General features: G+C 44.3%; 1 protein-coding gene across 10 annotated transcripts in view; it reads right to left on the minus strand.

Moving 5' to 3' along the window:
- Window positions 1–16,735, minus strand: part of FGGY (FGGY carbohydrate kinase domain containing) — a 421,541-nt gene that overhangs the window by 69,963 nt on the left and 334,843 nt on the right. For all 10 annotated transcript variants that reach the window (XM_082669259.1, XM_082669261.1, XM_082669262.1 and 7 more), the window contains 2 exons: window positions 15,122–15,242; window positions 8,993–9,087 (listed from right to left, as the gene is read on the minus strand). In XM_082669259.1, coding sequence (XP_082525385.1) covers window positions 8,993–9,087; window positions 15,122–15,242 — 216 coding nt within the window. The remainder of the gene's footprint in view (window positions 1–8,992; window positions 9,088–15,121; window positions 15,243–16,735) is intronic.

Below are 16,735 nucleotides of genomic sequence, written 5' to 3' on the forward strand. Positions count from 1 at the left end.
GGGACCTTGACTAACACAGGGACATTTTAATGTACATTCAAATTCTAGTTGTCTACAAAAACAGACTCACAGACACAGAGAACAGATTTGTGGTTGCCAAGGGGGAGGGGGAGTGGGGGAGGGATGGATTGGGAGTTTGGGATTAGCAGATGCAAACTAGTATAGGATGGATAAACAACAAGGTCCTACTGTATAGCACAGGGAACTATACTCAATATCCTGTGATAAACCATAATGGAAAAGAATACGAAAAGGAATATATATATGTATAACTGAATCACTTTGCTGCACAGCAGAAATTAACACAACATTGTAAATCAACTATACTTCCATAAAATAAGTTTTAAAAATTCTAGTTGTCTATTACTGGTACTAGTTTTTTTAAATAATGGCAATCACACTCAGCCCCAGAGGAGTCCACGCCCATGTATGACCAAGTTGAACAATCCTCAGCTTTGAAATCCTAGGCTAGGCCTTGGATTCTGGCTCCGTACCTTTCTAGCCATGGGCTCTGGTAAGTCACTTAAACCCTCCTACCCTGTTTCTTAATTTGTAAAATTATGATGATAATAGTATAGGAGATTTCCTTATGTATAACTTTTAACATGGTACTAAATTTTTAAATGTTCAAATTTCTTTGATATGCATGTGATGAGAGCCATGCCATCCAAGTTTCTACACATGTGGTACTTTATGGTACATTGCAGTGTATCAAACACCTCCAATAAGCAACTGTAATAATGGTATTTCTTCTTTTGCATGCTTCTTGATCATTTGCCTCAATGATGGAACCAAAAGTCTTTCATATACTTCAGTAAGACCTCTAAACATTCCATGACTCTGAATCAAACTTTGTCCAGTGGCATGTGGTATGTATGTGTATATGACTGTGTGTGTGTGTAGTCATTTTTCAGAACTTTTTCCCAATTACAGACAATTCCTGATTTAACTAAAGGTCTTGTCTTCCCTCATCTCTTATTTGGTTCCATACCCTAATTTACTGTGTTGAATATTAAAGTTATACAGCATGGATAATCTATTCATGACATCCTAGAGTAAAGGGAGGAAAAAAAAAGTCCTATCTATTCATTTCTGATTTATTCCAACAAGGACTTTTATTATAAAAAGGAAAAGCATAAATGATCATTAGAATGAGGAATCAAGTACTTACAGGCATTCATTTCTACTAAATAATCTAACATATTTTTTCAGATTTGCACCAGTATAAAATGTTGTCTTGAACAAAATGAAGTCAAAGAGGTAAGTAAACTCAGGGCTTCCCTGGTGGCGCAGTGGTTGAGAGTCTGCCTGCCGATGCAGGGGACGCGGGTTCGTGCCCCGGTCCGGGAGGATCCCACGTGCCGCGGAGCGGCTGGGCCCGTGAGTCATGGCCGCTGAGCCTGCACGTCCGGAGCCTGTGCTCCGCAACGGGAGAGGCCACAACAGTGAGAGGCCCGCGTACCGCAAAAAAAAAAAAAAAAAAAAAAAGGTAGGTAAACTTTATTTTAGAAATACAGTTCTGAAACCCTTCTAAGTTTCTAAAATACTCAGTAGATGTTTGGCCACTGTTTTCTTTTATAAAAGCCCAAATCTTAAGTTCCTGAGTAAAAACTGCAAGTGGAAGGAGATATTTGGAAAAAAATATTTGTTAGCCTAAATCTCTGTGTTAATAACAATACTATAAAAAGTGTCATTTAATTAAAGTTCTTAATTAAAGTGCTTTTTAATATATATCTGTACAAAAAGTAAATGGACAGATTATGATTAAATACAAATAAATAAAACAAAACACTACTGGGAGTATGGTATGAAGCCTTCTCCAGGCAAAGGAATTAGAAACTTTCCAAACCAAAGAGGGTACATTTCTTCTTTTTATTTCTATGTCCCATACTCAACCAAGCAGTGAGGCTAAACATGTGCTGCTGATATGTTCTATAAACCACACTACCCCGTAGAAGCGCAGCTAAAGTGCTATACTGGAATCTACACTTTTTCCTTTTTCCGAGCAACAGATACATATTTACTGGAATATAAAGAACATGGTTTGATGGAACAAAAAGAGCATGGACTTTGTGTCAAGCAAAGTTATAATGACCTCTCCATGCCTCACTGTCCTCATCTGCACAGTGGGGACTGTTAACATCCACTGGTTGATGCAAGGATTCTATGAATGACAAAGGATGGAAAGTAACAGGCCCTGTTCCAGGATCACCCTGTAAGGAACAGGAGAGTCCAATGTCATATCTCTTACAAACTGCAATAATTTCCTAAAAATAGAATACTAATTTTGCGCTAATTTTTGACTTTTATATCCATGGTGCCATTCTGCCAATTGGATTGGAACAAGGAGATGTATAATTAATCAGAACCTGAATTTGTTGTTGGTTTTTTTTTTTTTTTGAGTGGGAGCAATTCTCAAAAAGATAAGAATATACTGTTAACCAGGTATGGCAGTAAGTATAAAGAATGTTAGGACCAGCATCACATTCTTAATTTAACCCTTCTTTAAACTATTAACTACCATTTCAGGTTTTCTGTTGATTTTCTATGAGGCACTCACATATGGGACAGGATACAGAAAATCCAATCAGAAACCTGAATCCATTTAATTAGAAACCAGAATCTCATATCTCATGAAACACATGCTTAAGCAGCAAAGGGCAAAAGGTTACTAAAAAAAACTGATAGTATCAGGACCATATGTGAAATAAATAGGATTTTACGAGACCTGGGAATGAAAGCCAAATGAAACTAAAATTCACAGCAAAAGATGCCTTATACACGAGAAATGTGAGCCCTGAATTTTCACACACTATTGGTGGGAGTATAAAGTGCTAATATGTATCAAAATCCTAAAAGTTAGGCAAACTTTTTGACCAAATAACTATACCTCCATCATTTAGTTTGTGTAAATAATTTAGGGTATGGGCAAAAATTCAGATACAGAGACGTTAGTTGCAGCATTCTTTAAAACAACGGAGACAACATGAGTATTCAAAACTAGAGGACTGGGGATATAAGTCACGGTACATGGCAGGGGTCCCCAACCCCCGGGGCCTCGGACCACTACTGGTCCGCAGCCTGTCAGGAACCGGGCCGCAGAACAGGAGGTGAGCGGCGGGCAAGGGATCGAAGCGTCATCTGTGGCTCTCCATCGCTGGAATTACGGCCTGAACCATTCCCCACCCACCCCCATCTGTGGAAAAATTTTCTTCCACGAAAGCGGTCCTTGGTGCCAAAAAGGTTGGGGACCGCTGGTCTACTATGGGGCAGAAAATTGTACAGCCTACAAATATGATAAATAAAGATGTTTACTATGTATTTTTGGGTGGGGGAAAAAAGGCTATAAAACAATATGCATTGTATGAACACAGTTTTGTAATTTAGAAAAGTATAAAATAATTTAAAAGTATGTACAAAAAGATTACAAAGATAGAAGCCAGAATCTAATATAGTGGTTGTTTTAGGGCAGTAATATCAGTGTTTTCATATTTTTCTTTCAGCTTAACTGAATTTTCTTATTTTTTCCCAATGAACATGAATTAGTAGTTGTATTCCAGAAAAAGGAAAGAAACCCAGCAAATTAAGACTGAATGTGCCAAGAAATGGCATGGTTTCATATTTCTGAACATCTATTATATATCAGTCTTTCCAAACCTCCAGAAAGCAAGATCATGGTAATCAACTTTACTTTGCAAAATGTAAAACTGGTATTTACGGTGACAGGAAGCCAAACAGGACTAAAAAACACAGAAAGTTAACTCTCACAAAACAAAACAATATGGAGACGTATTGTATAGCATAAAAAAATAACAGGCTTTGAAGCACATAATAGGTGATGAATAGAAACTGGCTCTAAATGAAGGAAATGTCATGAAAAAGAACAGAAGGAGAGGCTTCAGCTAAGCAGTGAGGATGTTTGCAAGGACTGACCTTGAGGGTAGACCACTGCGGTCAGCGCGGATAGTTTATCCTGTGGGCACACATTACAGAAAGGGTGAGTAATCACCGCTCTCCACTGGCCACTTAGATGCATTGGTCTGCGAGACACAGGAGTCTGTCTGGAACGTGACAGGGAAAGTTGATGGTGGGAACGCACGGAGTCAATGGTTTACAGAGGCGGCAACCCTCACACCGTGGGAGGAAAAAAGGTTTTGATTAATTGGCTGATTCCAAGGGCTTATTTTCTTTACCCTGGTACTACCATTAAAATGATGGCTGAATTCATTTTGATCTCTTGTCACTGTCTCCTTCTGCTGATTTTTGCTTCAGAGGCTTCCTCTACTGCTTTTTTGGGGGGGGGCAAGGGTGGGTGTCAAGATAAATATCAATAGCACAGTTAGAATTAAAGCTTATTTTATATAAATAGTCTTGGGGGGAAAAAGCTTTCTTTTAAGATAAGACATTACAGGAAGCTAATGACATCTGCAGAGGGGCTGAAGGAAGCAGAAAGTGGAAAGCCATTTTGTATTTCTGCCTCTTTGCCATTGGATTGAGTTTTCTCTCACGGCATCTTGAAACCGCTTTCTTGCTTTATGTGTCCTTTGCATTTCTCAGAACCTCTCTATTGTCTGTACTTAGGAAGTGTAAGCATGTTGATAGTTCATAAAGTGATTTTTTTCCAGTGTGTTAATTTCCCAGGGCCTGGGAGCCTAGAGGATTGTTATGGGATGCTCCCAACTTCTAATGATAATTATTTGCTTTCCAGGATATTCAGAATTTGAGAGGATCACTTTGATCACTTTGATCACACTGATGGCCAGAGGAGCAATGGGTGACATTCTAGGGATGGGGGAGTGGTCAGGTGGAAAGGCCACAGATGCCAAGACCGCCTGGATAACTCTAAGGAGGGAGGAAGACTTCCTTCCTTGCATCCCCTCCCACTTACTCAATAGCTGAACTTCTACCATGAAAATGGCATCTCTGTGATTTGATTCCATTTTATTAAGCTGCAGATACAAAGACAACTGTGACATGATACTTGTCACACTGTCTAATGGAAGAATAGTTTTGAAAACTACTAAAAGGAGAACACCATTTCTGGAGAGGGACAATTCTTTAAGATATTATTAGTCATTCTATTCTTTAATGCAGATGGATGGCTATAACTACCCTTTGTGAGATCCTAATTTGGAAAGGGAACAGGAGCAGGAAGACTTTAGTTGTCTAAAGGAAGGGAGGGTAGGAACGGGCAGAGGAAGAGAGGGAGAGAGAGACTCTGAGGATGAGAATATGAATGGATAAATGAACAAGAGGTGGAAGCAGGAACTGTCAGCAGGCTTCAAAATTTGGAATAGCAATGGACCTTGTACTTGACCAATCTCTTCCATTAATACCCCCATCAGATAATTCCATCCACTATCCCTCTCCCTCCAGCTGATAAACTTTCCCCAGAATTCAAATATATAGAAGTTTGCAATAGCTGTAAGTAAAATCCACAATTCTAAGTCCTTCTGATCTGTTGGTACTGCCAAAGGAAGGTATAGCGCTCTACCCCTGGCTGAAGTCATCCATTCATGGGCCTAAGACATTGGGAAACCCTGTCTCCCTGGGCACGTAGGACTCTTCCCTAGGTCTGCAGCCTGGGTCTTCTGGAGTCTTCTTAGCCTTTCCTTCATCTGAAGGAGACGACTCCAACTGAGTCTACCAAAGTCTGCCCATCCAGATAAGAAGTGAAATCCTTTATCCAACGACCAGATGTGTGGTCTATGAGAAGACAAAACATCTGGCCTGCTGGAATCATTGAGTTGCTGGCAAGCTCTGCTCAGCTTTCTTACAGGAAGGAGTGGCAGGCACCCTGAAGATCAAGCTAGGATCTATGAAGTTCAAAGAAAAAACTGTGTTGAAGTTCAGATTGAAAAATATGAATCACAGGGAGGAAGTAATTCTTTTTCACCTCAACTTGCCAGAATCCTGAGCTGGTCTCCAGGCCTGGGGCACATAGGTTGGCACCTCTTCTTTAGAGAGGGGTGAATGAAGCCAAGTTCACATGCATTTACATTTCCAAACATAATCATTATTACAATGTTGACAATTATACCTGGGCTTCACGGAAGTCACTGAATCTTTCAAAGGCTCTATCTCAGCAGTTCCACATGAATGGCAATTCTTATTTAAACATTTTTTAGAAAGGAAATAAAACAAACAAATGAAACGAGCACCTGGAGAGGCCAAGTGACATTGTTTGAGGATGTACAACAACCATGCACAGAGGTTAAGACCACATGGATTCCCTCAGGCATGTGATGACAGGTAAGATTCAGGTCTCTGGCACCTGGGGGCTTTCTTTACTAGATTACAGTGTCTCCTAAAAATAGTCAGGAGAGGCACATAATTCCTCGGGTCGAATAGGAGACATGAACTTGTCTTTAAGATTTTGTGGGTCTTGCAGCTGCTACTCAAGTCAACAATTCCAATTTTTGATCTACCATATCTTAGATCCTGTTCCAGAATATTAAGGGAAAATATTATGTAGTGCAGAAGATGTCAGTGTGGGATGAAGCTCAGTTTCCACTTAGGAGAAGAAGTGAGTGGAAACTTCTCAGAGCTAGAAACTCCAGATTTGACTAAGATGTCAATGAGGTGCCACAAGGCATGGTATGAAGTATCTGATAAAGCAGCCAGATCTTGTCACACTACTCTGTTTCAGTGGCAGACTGTCTCCTGATTTGTGACCAATGACATTTCTTTTCAGAAAATTCACCTTTGAATATTTAAGAAGCCAAATTTTTTTTTCAAGAAAAAAGAAAAAAAAATTAGACTAAAGTAGAAAAAGAATGAAAATCAACAGAGGATATAATCCAGAGAGACCTTGATTTCCATTCTGCTTCTGCCCCTTATTAACTGTAGCCTTGGGCAAACTTCTGAGCCTGGGTTTCCTCATATATAACACAGGAATAGAAAGCCTTATTCCCGCAGGCAGGGAGACTGTCAAGATTCAATGAGGTGTCTTCATCTGCTTGGGCTGCCATAACAAAATACCACAGATTGGGTGTTTAAACAATAGAAATTCATTTTCTCACAGTTCTGGAGGCACTAAGATCAAGGTGCCAGCATGGCTGAGCTCTGGTGAGGGCTCCCTTCCTGGCTTGCAGATGGCCACCTTTTTGCCGTGTCCTCACATGGCAGAGAAAAAGCAAGCTCTGGTGTCTCATCGCATCAGGGCACTAATCTCACCATAAAGGTCCCACCCTCATTTCCTCATCTAATCGAAATCACCTCCCAAAGGCCACATCTCCAAATACCATCACACTGTGGGGTTAGGGATTCAAATTTGAATTTTGAGGGGACAGAAACTTCCAGTCCATAATATGCATTAACCTACGCAGGGCCTTAGTAAGCATCTCTACTGTTTTGTTCTGGCAATTATGCTTTGTCCCAGGAAGTGCAAGGCAACTAGTTATGAGAACATCTTCATAAATCAACACATTAAAATAATAACTGACAAGTCACTGACATTTCAACAATAAATAAACATCTCCACGTGATGTTTCTGAGACAGCACCAGAAAATCCAGAAAAAAGTTGAAAACTCAACTCTACCATCTTTGTTTAAAAACTCCAGTTAAGATCCACAAGCATTCATGAGTGGGTTCAATTCTTTGGAAGGGATATTTCACAAGCATCAATTTGAGAGGCTTAGCAGGGTGCCGTGCACCACACTTCCCAAAATGTGGCACAAAGAGCACAGATATTGGTATCAGACTCTTGCATGTGACCACTTCCAATAGTGTACACTTGAGTTCCGTAATCTTTCTGGATCTCTGTTGCCTGTGTGGGTTGTGAGAGGTAGCAGGAAGGTTATATGAAAAGCACCTAGCATAATTCTTGGTACATAAGAGGGTCACAATAAATAAGGTTCTCATTACTGGGCTACTGGTGGAAAACCTGGCTTCTAGTCCTGACTTTGAGACCATGGGCAAGTCACTTAAGCTCTCTGGTGACTCAGCTGAACAAATATTTCTTCAACTTTCAGTTACAACTTGGGAGCCAGACGTCTTGGTTCTGGCATTTACTAGCTGCTTCAACGTAAGCCAAGTTATTTAACTTCTTTTTGCCTCAGGTTCTTCAACTATAAAATGGGAATTATAGAGCTGCTGCGGGACTGAACGTACATTCCCGGTCCAGAGAAAGAACTCATAATGTGCTCCTGATCATTATTACAGATAAAGAAATGGAGTGGAAGCAGAACGGTCAGGTTACAGAACTAGTTGGAAGTCAAGTGAGGGTTGACTTCAGAGCTTGTGCCTTCAGCCGTAAACTATACTGCTTCTCTACCTTTTTGTAAACCTATTGTTAATCCTATTATTTTACCACTCAAAGTCTCTCCATAAAACCCACATGTGAAATGTCTTTTTCAATTCAGTGGTAGGAAAAGCTTTGTCTCCTAAAGAAACTAGTATGCTTCCTCTTTTTGAAAATAAGAATTATGTAACTTATCATGGGTTCTTTTTTGTCTCGGCTGCCAGGAAGCTCAGAGTCAAACTGTCTGCTCCATCATTGCCATCGAGTTGTTTCCTTCTTCCTATATCTTTGTTCCTTATTTTTTCTTCTAACTCCATTTTACTAACATTTTCATTTGTGTACCTTGCTGAAAGAGACCTCAGAGGTATTTGAAAAGTGGTGGATGGAGATGAAAGAAGCAAATACAAATCAGAAATTCACATGAAAAATTTGTTTTGTACCTTACCTGCTTCGCTTGCTAAAAGAAAAATGGTCAAGGGGAAATTCAAATGAAATAATATAAGAGCTATTTTGAAGGAGAAAAAAAGAAAACCAACAGAAAGACAGAACAACTGACAGTAATGGAGGCCAAGTCAAATGAAAACTGCAAAAAATATGTGAGGCTAGAAGTGTTTGTGCTTTCCCTGGCGGGAACCTATCATTTCTTAATTATATCCTGTGTGTGCTTTGCAAGACATGAGCTGCTGTCAAGAGGAAGGACAGCCCCAGACAGGGGAGGGGCCATGGCCCACCCCTTGGTCCTCACGTACCTGTACAGAAGCGAAATCCCCCGAGGCACAGGCCCCCAGAATAGCAGCACCCACGAGAACAGACTCCACCTCTTGCGACAGGACCACAGGCATGCCTGCGCAGGACAAGGCCACACCTTGGTTAGGGAGTAGTAGGGCCAGGGGCCACGCGGGGAGCCGGCCAGCAGCTCCAGCAGCACAAACACCTGATGCAGAGGCAGCAGCAGTGCTCCACCCCTCCCCCTTGCAGTTCCCTGTTCTTTGGGATTACCTGGTTCTAAAGGATTTCACTGCCTCTGCCTGCTGCTGCAGTAGCCAAGGGTCCCCTGGAAGCCAGCACCATATATCTATATCTATATCTGTATCTATATCTATATTTATCTATCTATCTATCTATTTATCAATCATCTATCTATCTATACGTATCTGAACTCAGGAGACCTTTCTGCCCAGGTTTTCCAGGCTTCTGCTAGCTGCTACCTGCCATTTTAAGCAGTTAAACAAACATTTACGAAGTGCTCTGCGGGGCCAGTGATATAGAGATGAATAAGACTGTCCTGCTATTCAGGTCTCAAAGGGGAGATGGATGAGAGAGAGATAAAGGCCACACAGGGGGTTGGGTCTCCAACTGAGATGCACTAAGGAAAGGGAAGTAGTGAGAGAGGGTGTGATGAATCCTTCCTTCAGGGGCCTCAGAGTACAAGCCAAAGCCCTTACCAAGGCTGACAAGGCCCTCCAGGATCCGTGCCACTTCTCCCACCCTGATTGGCTTCCCCACTCCTCTGGGCCACACTGCCCGGCCTCCTTGCCCTTTCTTGAATCTGCTTCAGGGCCCTTGCTTGTGCTGTTCCTTCTGTCTGGGTCACTTGCTTCCAGATGTCCCCATGGCAACTCCCTCCTGCAAGTCTGTGCAAACATCCCTCCCCACTGCAGCTTTCCTGACCATCTGAAGTGAAATGACAACTTACCCACAACATCCCTTACCCGCCTCATGATTTCCTCATTGCCTTCCAACACCGTGCTATTACTTCTCTTGTTTACTGTCTGTCTTGCCTGCTAGAACCTAAGCTCCATGAGGGCAGGGACTCTTTGTCCACTGCTGAATCCCTGGAATTGAGAGCGGTGTCTAGCACATTGTAACTGCTTACGTGATGAACGAATGAATTTTCGAGATGGGGAAGGGGGTCAGAGCAGGGGAGCTCAGGATTAAACAAGCATTTGAAGGATGAGTAGGGGTCCACCAGGCAGGGCGGAACACTCCACATGACAACTCCCAGAGGCTGAAGGTTCACAGTGGACTTAAGGTGAATAGGAATAATTTAGAATTCTTAGTATTTTATATGTGTGTGTATATGAAATGAAACGTACATAAAATATAAATATATTTGCTAATCAGGAGATGGCAGCAAACTCCACAGAGGTAAGCTCTGTGGCCAGACCTGTGAGATCTTCCTCTACTCAAGACATTATTTTTCCAAAGACTGGATTTCTCTTCCTATCTTTTCTGGCAAGAGTTCCCTGACACATCCTCCTCTGTGCTCCCACCATCTCCTAACTCACTGTCCTACTCCAGGGCTGGGGCAGCTGCCCCAGCCATCCCAGACAAAGGGGGTGGGGGGAAGAATTCCCACACATATCCCAGTGGACTTAGGAATACCAGCCCCATACTGCAGGGCCAGCACTGGAGACTTTGCTGACAAGTATCAGGTGGGGTGGGGTCTCTGGGAAAAGCGCAGACCTGGTTCCACTAGCCCTGTGTCCTTCAGCAAGTCACTTAAACCCTTTAGCCTCAGTTTCTCCCTGTGTAAAATGGGGATGATAACAGGTTTGCTGTGAGGATCCATGAAAAAGGGCACATATGGGGCTTAACACATTTCCTGGTCTATGATAAGCCCCTGAGAGTGGTGGCCTCTATTGTTAGGATGAATCTCAGTGAGGGGTGAAGCCCTCCTCCATGCACTCCATCTGGGTTGGAAAGTGAACCACAGGGAAAGGATGGGGTAGGTTGCCCATCAACCATCCAGAGGGGCAGGAAAGACACCAGGCCACGTGGAAGGGTTGTGCTGGTTGCATCAGGAGAGAGCACCGCAAGCCTCTGCAGAGTCTGGGGATCATGGGGATGGGGGTGTGACCATGACCATCCCATGGCCCTGGGACTTTTTAGAAGACAGCACTCCACATGCTGTTTGCCTCCTAGCCCTCCTTACCCTGTCAGAGCTTCACTGCTCTGAGCAGGGAGGAACTACTCACAGGCCCCTCTCCTTGGGAACGGGCAACCAGAGGAGCCGGGTGGATCCCCCATCAGCTCTCCAGTTGCAGCCCAAAGTGCTCTGGAGCCGAGCTGCCAGGGTTTGAATTCTGGCTTCCTCCCTGCCTTAGCTGTGTGATCCTAGGCAAGTTACTTAACCCCTCTGTGCCTGTTTTCCCAGATGCAAAATGAGGTTAAACTTCCATTGATCTCACAGAGTTGCTGTGAGGGTTAAAAGTGCTTAGAGGAGGCACTAAATTGGCATTAGCTATTATGATTCTTAATGTTTACCGTATCTCAGTTATTCCCACCCTCTTCGCACCTCGGCCCCAACACCTGTTCTGGGTCCTGGGACACTGCCGTGTGGACCAAGTCTGTAGCCCCTTTGTCCTCCGGCCACATCCTGGACTGAGCTCGTCTCCAGCCACGAGGCCCCTCTTCACATAGCCCCTCAGTCTCAGGTGGGTCACCTCCTGCCCCAGCCCCTGCAAGCCTAGGGGTGGTCAGACTGCGGGCAGCCCCACGGTACCGCCTGGTGACCGGGGTTTCCCTCAACCCTGCCCACACCTCTGTAAATAGACCCTTTATTCGACTGTTCTCCAGTTAATCCAATCTGAGTGTGTCATCTGTTCTCTGCCTGGAACTGACTCACGCTGCCACCAACGTCCTCTGGGTACCCCGTCCTCGCTGGACAGTGGTCAGAGCACGAGAGCACTTTTCTGTTTGTAATGGCCCTCTTGGCAGGACGTTATTGTTCTTCTTTGCATGCTCGCGCCAAGCTCAGCATGTGTACTCAGAGAATGAATACATGAAGGAGTAAATGAGTGAAATAATGAATAAGGCGGGAAGAGGGAAACCCCTAAGGAAACTGCCAGAATTCTACAAAACAAAATTTAGGAGGAACATTTAGTCCCAAGTCAGTGAGGGAAACCTACAATTACTTAGTACACACCAAGTATTTCTTGAAACCACAGTTAACTATATGCCCAGGGTACAACGAGATTCTTCCTCCTCACGTAGAGGACATTTCCCAAGTTGGCAAAACCCTACTCTCCCTGCTTGCCCAGAGCAGGAGCAGACTGTTCCCCAAATGGCAAAGATTTGCTTAAAAAATATTTAACTTCTTTTTTTCTGAAATGCACCACCTTTCTGGCGTGGGGCTGCCTTCAGGGAAGAAGTGAGCTAACATTTATTGAACACCTATTTTAAGTGAAGCACAGAGATTGGTGCCCACAAACGTGTGAGTATGTATTCCTCAGCATGATCTATATGAGGGAAATAATATTATCTCTACCTTTCAGAAGAGGGAAATGAGGCTCAGAGAGGTAAAGCAACTTGCCCAAAGTCACAGAGCTGGTCCCCTGCTCTTTCCATTACTCCACACTATCTCCAAAGCATCTCCCAAATCCCACCGTGTTTTTCACATGTTATTCCTGAGAATCATGTACCAGGTCTATGGTTCTTTCTACAGCTTTCTTTGCAGGAAAACTAGAGCAATTACAACGTTTAAAGGCACCAAACACTCTACCTATACACCCCCGGCTTGTGTACCCATCTTTTGCAGAAACAAATGCAAATGTGTTCTTTTCTCAGAATGCTGGGTGAAGGAGAGGAAGAAGGCAGCTTTGCCTGGAATGTGAACTATTTTATCTGACGCATTAATGAGTTTAGCAGAACCCAAAGCATTTAAAGGCAGATGCACTTTGCCATCACTTGTCAATCACCGGCTTCCCAAGGCAGAGGAGTTTCAGGCCAAAGAAAAGGCCCCTTTGTCCAGAACTGTAACTGGTCCATAGTCAGAGACAAAGGGTCCAGTTTCAATTGGAATCCAAATAACGATTAACAGCCTTTTCATTCATGAGCCTGAAGGAGAACAGTTTCCAAAGCAGAACTTTCTCTGAAGCCACTGCACCCCTGCTTCTGAGTCAGCTCAGGGGTGTGAGGCCTGGAAGAGAACTCACTTTCATAAAGGCTGGAGCAGCGGTGCAGAGTCAGGACCTGGGTCACACAGGCTACCCTGCTCTTGGGGGCCCTGTTTCCCATTCCCTTGGGTGATGTGTTAGCCAAGGTTGATTTTCTCTCCCCTCCTGAATCCAGGTAGGAAGTTTTGGTGGTTATTTGGAGGCTGGAAATTAAAAAGTCACTCACAGATCAGATTTTAAGTCTGAACCGTACTTGAACAAGCTAGCTGACTTTGAGATAAAATGTAGTCATGGCTTTTCTCCTAGGGAAAATCGAAGGTAATCTGAGCTCCTTTTTACGTCTTTCTTCTTTCTGCCTCAGAATGGCCTACTTCCATAGGTTCTGGACACTTTAGGAAAGGAGTCGTCATCATCAAATGGTTACAAACCGGGCAGAAAAGTTAAGAAACCTGGGTCAGAGCATAGTGTAGGGGACGCTGGGCCTGGACACACCTGGGACAATCCTGGTCCTGCCCCTACTGGGTGTCTGACGTTGGACAGTTAATTTAAGTCACCTTCCTGACCCTGTTTCCTTGTCTGTAAGATGGGGACACCAATTTCTACCTTTTGGTGGTGTGTGCGGATTAAATGTAAATAGGGTGATTCATGTCAACACAGAGCGGGAGCGTGGTTAATGGCAGTCATTTCTATACTTATTTTTATATGTTTACCCTTAGACTGTGTGCTTTTTGATACTGTTCTCTGGCTTGTGCCTCAGCCTCCGTACCTCTAAGATGGGGATCAGTAACTTATTTAGTTTGATCTCACGATGTGCAGGGGGTAAATGTTGCCCATCATGATTGGGAAAGCTCTCACCTGCAGGGATCTGCATGGCCTGGAGGGGGAAGGGAGAGTCATGGGCAGAAACCTGGACCCACCCAGCTGTCAGAGGTAAGGAATCCAGGGGACAGGGGACAGCAAGGGATCATGATGAATGGAGGCCAGTGGAGGGCGGGCTCAGATAAGACTGGAGGTGGGGCTGTGAGCAGGGTCCAGTTCTCTCCTACTTCCCTATCCTTTGCCAGCCCTGGTGCCTGGCCACCCCGGGATGGGGTAGGGAGGGGGGACATCAGTCCCCAGGAGACACAGGGAGAGAAAGGAGCAAGGGGCATGAGGGCACAGGTCTAGAGGGATGGAAGCCCAGGCCAGCCTCTGGGACAGCAGCAAGCCTCCTGCCTGTGGGGCCCCTTCCTTGGGGCCCAGGGGTCTGCACTACAGATCCTGCTCTGCTTTTGTCTGCTCATATCACAGAGAGATCAGCCCATTACCCCGGATTCTCTCCATCTGTGTCACGATCCCTGATTCTGATGAGCCGAGAAGGAATCACAGGATCTTGGGGTCTTAGGGTCCAAACCCCCATCTGCAGCCAGACACCCACAGCTTCCACCATGGCTGGGCTCTGCAATCTTTCTTCAAACAGTTTCCTTATCACTTCCTCCAGTCACTTGCTGTGCACCGTCACAGGTCCAAACCAGGGCGAGGTGGCCCATGGTGTTTCCCCAATACCCTGTGCTTTTCTCACTCAGAGCTCTTGCCACACTGGATTTGACATGTCTGCTGTCTGCCTTCTTCAATAGCCCCTGAGCTCCCTGGGGGCAGGGATCATGTCTTCATCTCTGTATTTTCAATACGGCCCGCAGTGGGGGGGATCAGAAGAGGTACTCAAGACTGTTGAGTAAATACTTGAATTAAGATCTAGTCCTTGCTGACCTCTCGTGTCTCATTTCTTACCATGACCCGATAGTTAGCTACACATAGAAGTCACTTTCCCCACTGTGACAACCATAGCTGTCTTAAGAAAAAAAATACATTTTAACATAAATACTCAAAATAATTTGGCACACTACTTATATCTTCCTATTCTCTACCCTCTCTAGATCTTGGCCACGCCCATTTGCTGCCAAGCCTACAATGACTTTCTCTCCTTCTTCTTAGACTTACCGGTAATGTCCGCATGCATTTGCACAAAAAGGGGGTTCTTGCCGAGGCCCCCACAGAGGAAAAGGGTGCTGATCGAGTGCCCTGCTGACTCCATGGCCTCTATAATGAGGCGCGTCCCGAACTTAAAGGGAAGAACAGAAGAAGGCATCAGTACGGTAGCAAAGGTAAATTGATCGGGAGCATTTACTAAGTGTTTACCCAGTACTAGATGCCGCACTAGGAGCTCTAGATACACTACCTCAGAAAGTCAGGACTCAAGATTACATTGCCCGTGATCACACCATTATATTAAGTTGCAGAGCGGGAATTCCAACCTGGGCCTGCCTGACTCCAAAATCTTCTGAATCATTGCACCATTTGCTTCTATCAGTAGTTATACAATGTTGACAATGTTAACACGGTGCATATTAACACAGTTCGTTCAAATACATATTTGATGAGTGTCCATTATGGCCCAGGTCCTCCATGAGGTACGGGGAATGGAGTCATTGGCAGCTCTACTCCAATGATAACAGTTGGAGATCTCTGAGTCAGTTTCCCTTCCCTAAAGAGGAACTAAAGAAGTTTGTTCCTTGGAAATGGCACCAACAAACTCAGCAGCAGAAACATGGAAAGAGGGCTTGAATTGCACAAAGAAGGTAGGACACAAGACTTCAGGCTGGCAAAAGAACCTTTGTTACCACCTGAAACCAGGTAGTGGTTCTAATAAGGAGGCTTCCAGTGCCAGAATCCATTCCCAGTCAGTCCTTAGTGATCTCGGATGATGCAGAAACCACATGCCATATGCTATGGCTTCACCATATTTTCATTTCAGCCCTTGTGTCTTCCTTTCTTCTGAAAATGTGTTATCTATCGTTCTTGTCTTGCTCAGTTCACTAAAGTAAAAATTACTGATGCTTGACAAGAGACCGCTACCACAGGGTCATCGAGGTGAATCTTAATGTATAAGTCATTACTTTTAGCTAGGGTATTCGAGTATCTAAAAAATCATAATTTCCTAGGAAGTTAGAAAACTGGAAGTCCAAAAATCATCATTTTTTTTTTTTTTTTGAGAGAAGGATTAAAAACAAAAAAGATGAACTGTGATATGACCTCAGGAGGCAGCCGCATGGCGATGATTGAGAAAGTGGCTCTGGGGAGAAATGAGGGAGAGGGTTTTTTGGTGGCAAGATAGCCCTTAAGATATTCAGGGAGTAAGCAACTTTGGGGGATGACCAAGTCCCAGGTGTGCACATGGGAGTGAGGGGCTGAAGCGGATGGAGGAGAAGGTCAAGGGGGAGGAGGAGGTCAAGAGAGAATACGGAGGTCACGGATCTGGGAGGCCAGAGATGTTGCCACCACCAAGAAGGCGGGGTTCGGGCTGGACAGAAGAGTATCACAGATTCGCTGAAGGTGTGACAGTGGTGCTGGGAAGACGGTGTTCAGGTGCACAGAGGAGGAGAAGACAGTTCAGCTTGAGGGCATGCAGCACCAGAGGCTTAACCAAAGTAAAGGAAGAGGGTTTGGGAAGTTATCAGGATGCTCCCCTGACCCCCGCCGGGGGGGGGGGGGCGGGATGTAGAAGCTTGTTTCACAGGACTCTCCGGAGAGCTGTCTCCCTGGGGCCAGGGGGTG

This window comes from Grampus griseus, assembly GCF_964374135.1.
Source record: "Grampus griseus genome assembly, chromosome: 1".
Lineage (NCBI taxonomy): Eukaryota > Metazoa > Chordata > Mammalia > Artiodactyla > Delphinidae > Grampus > Grampus griseus.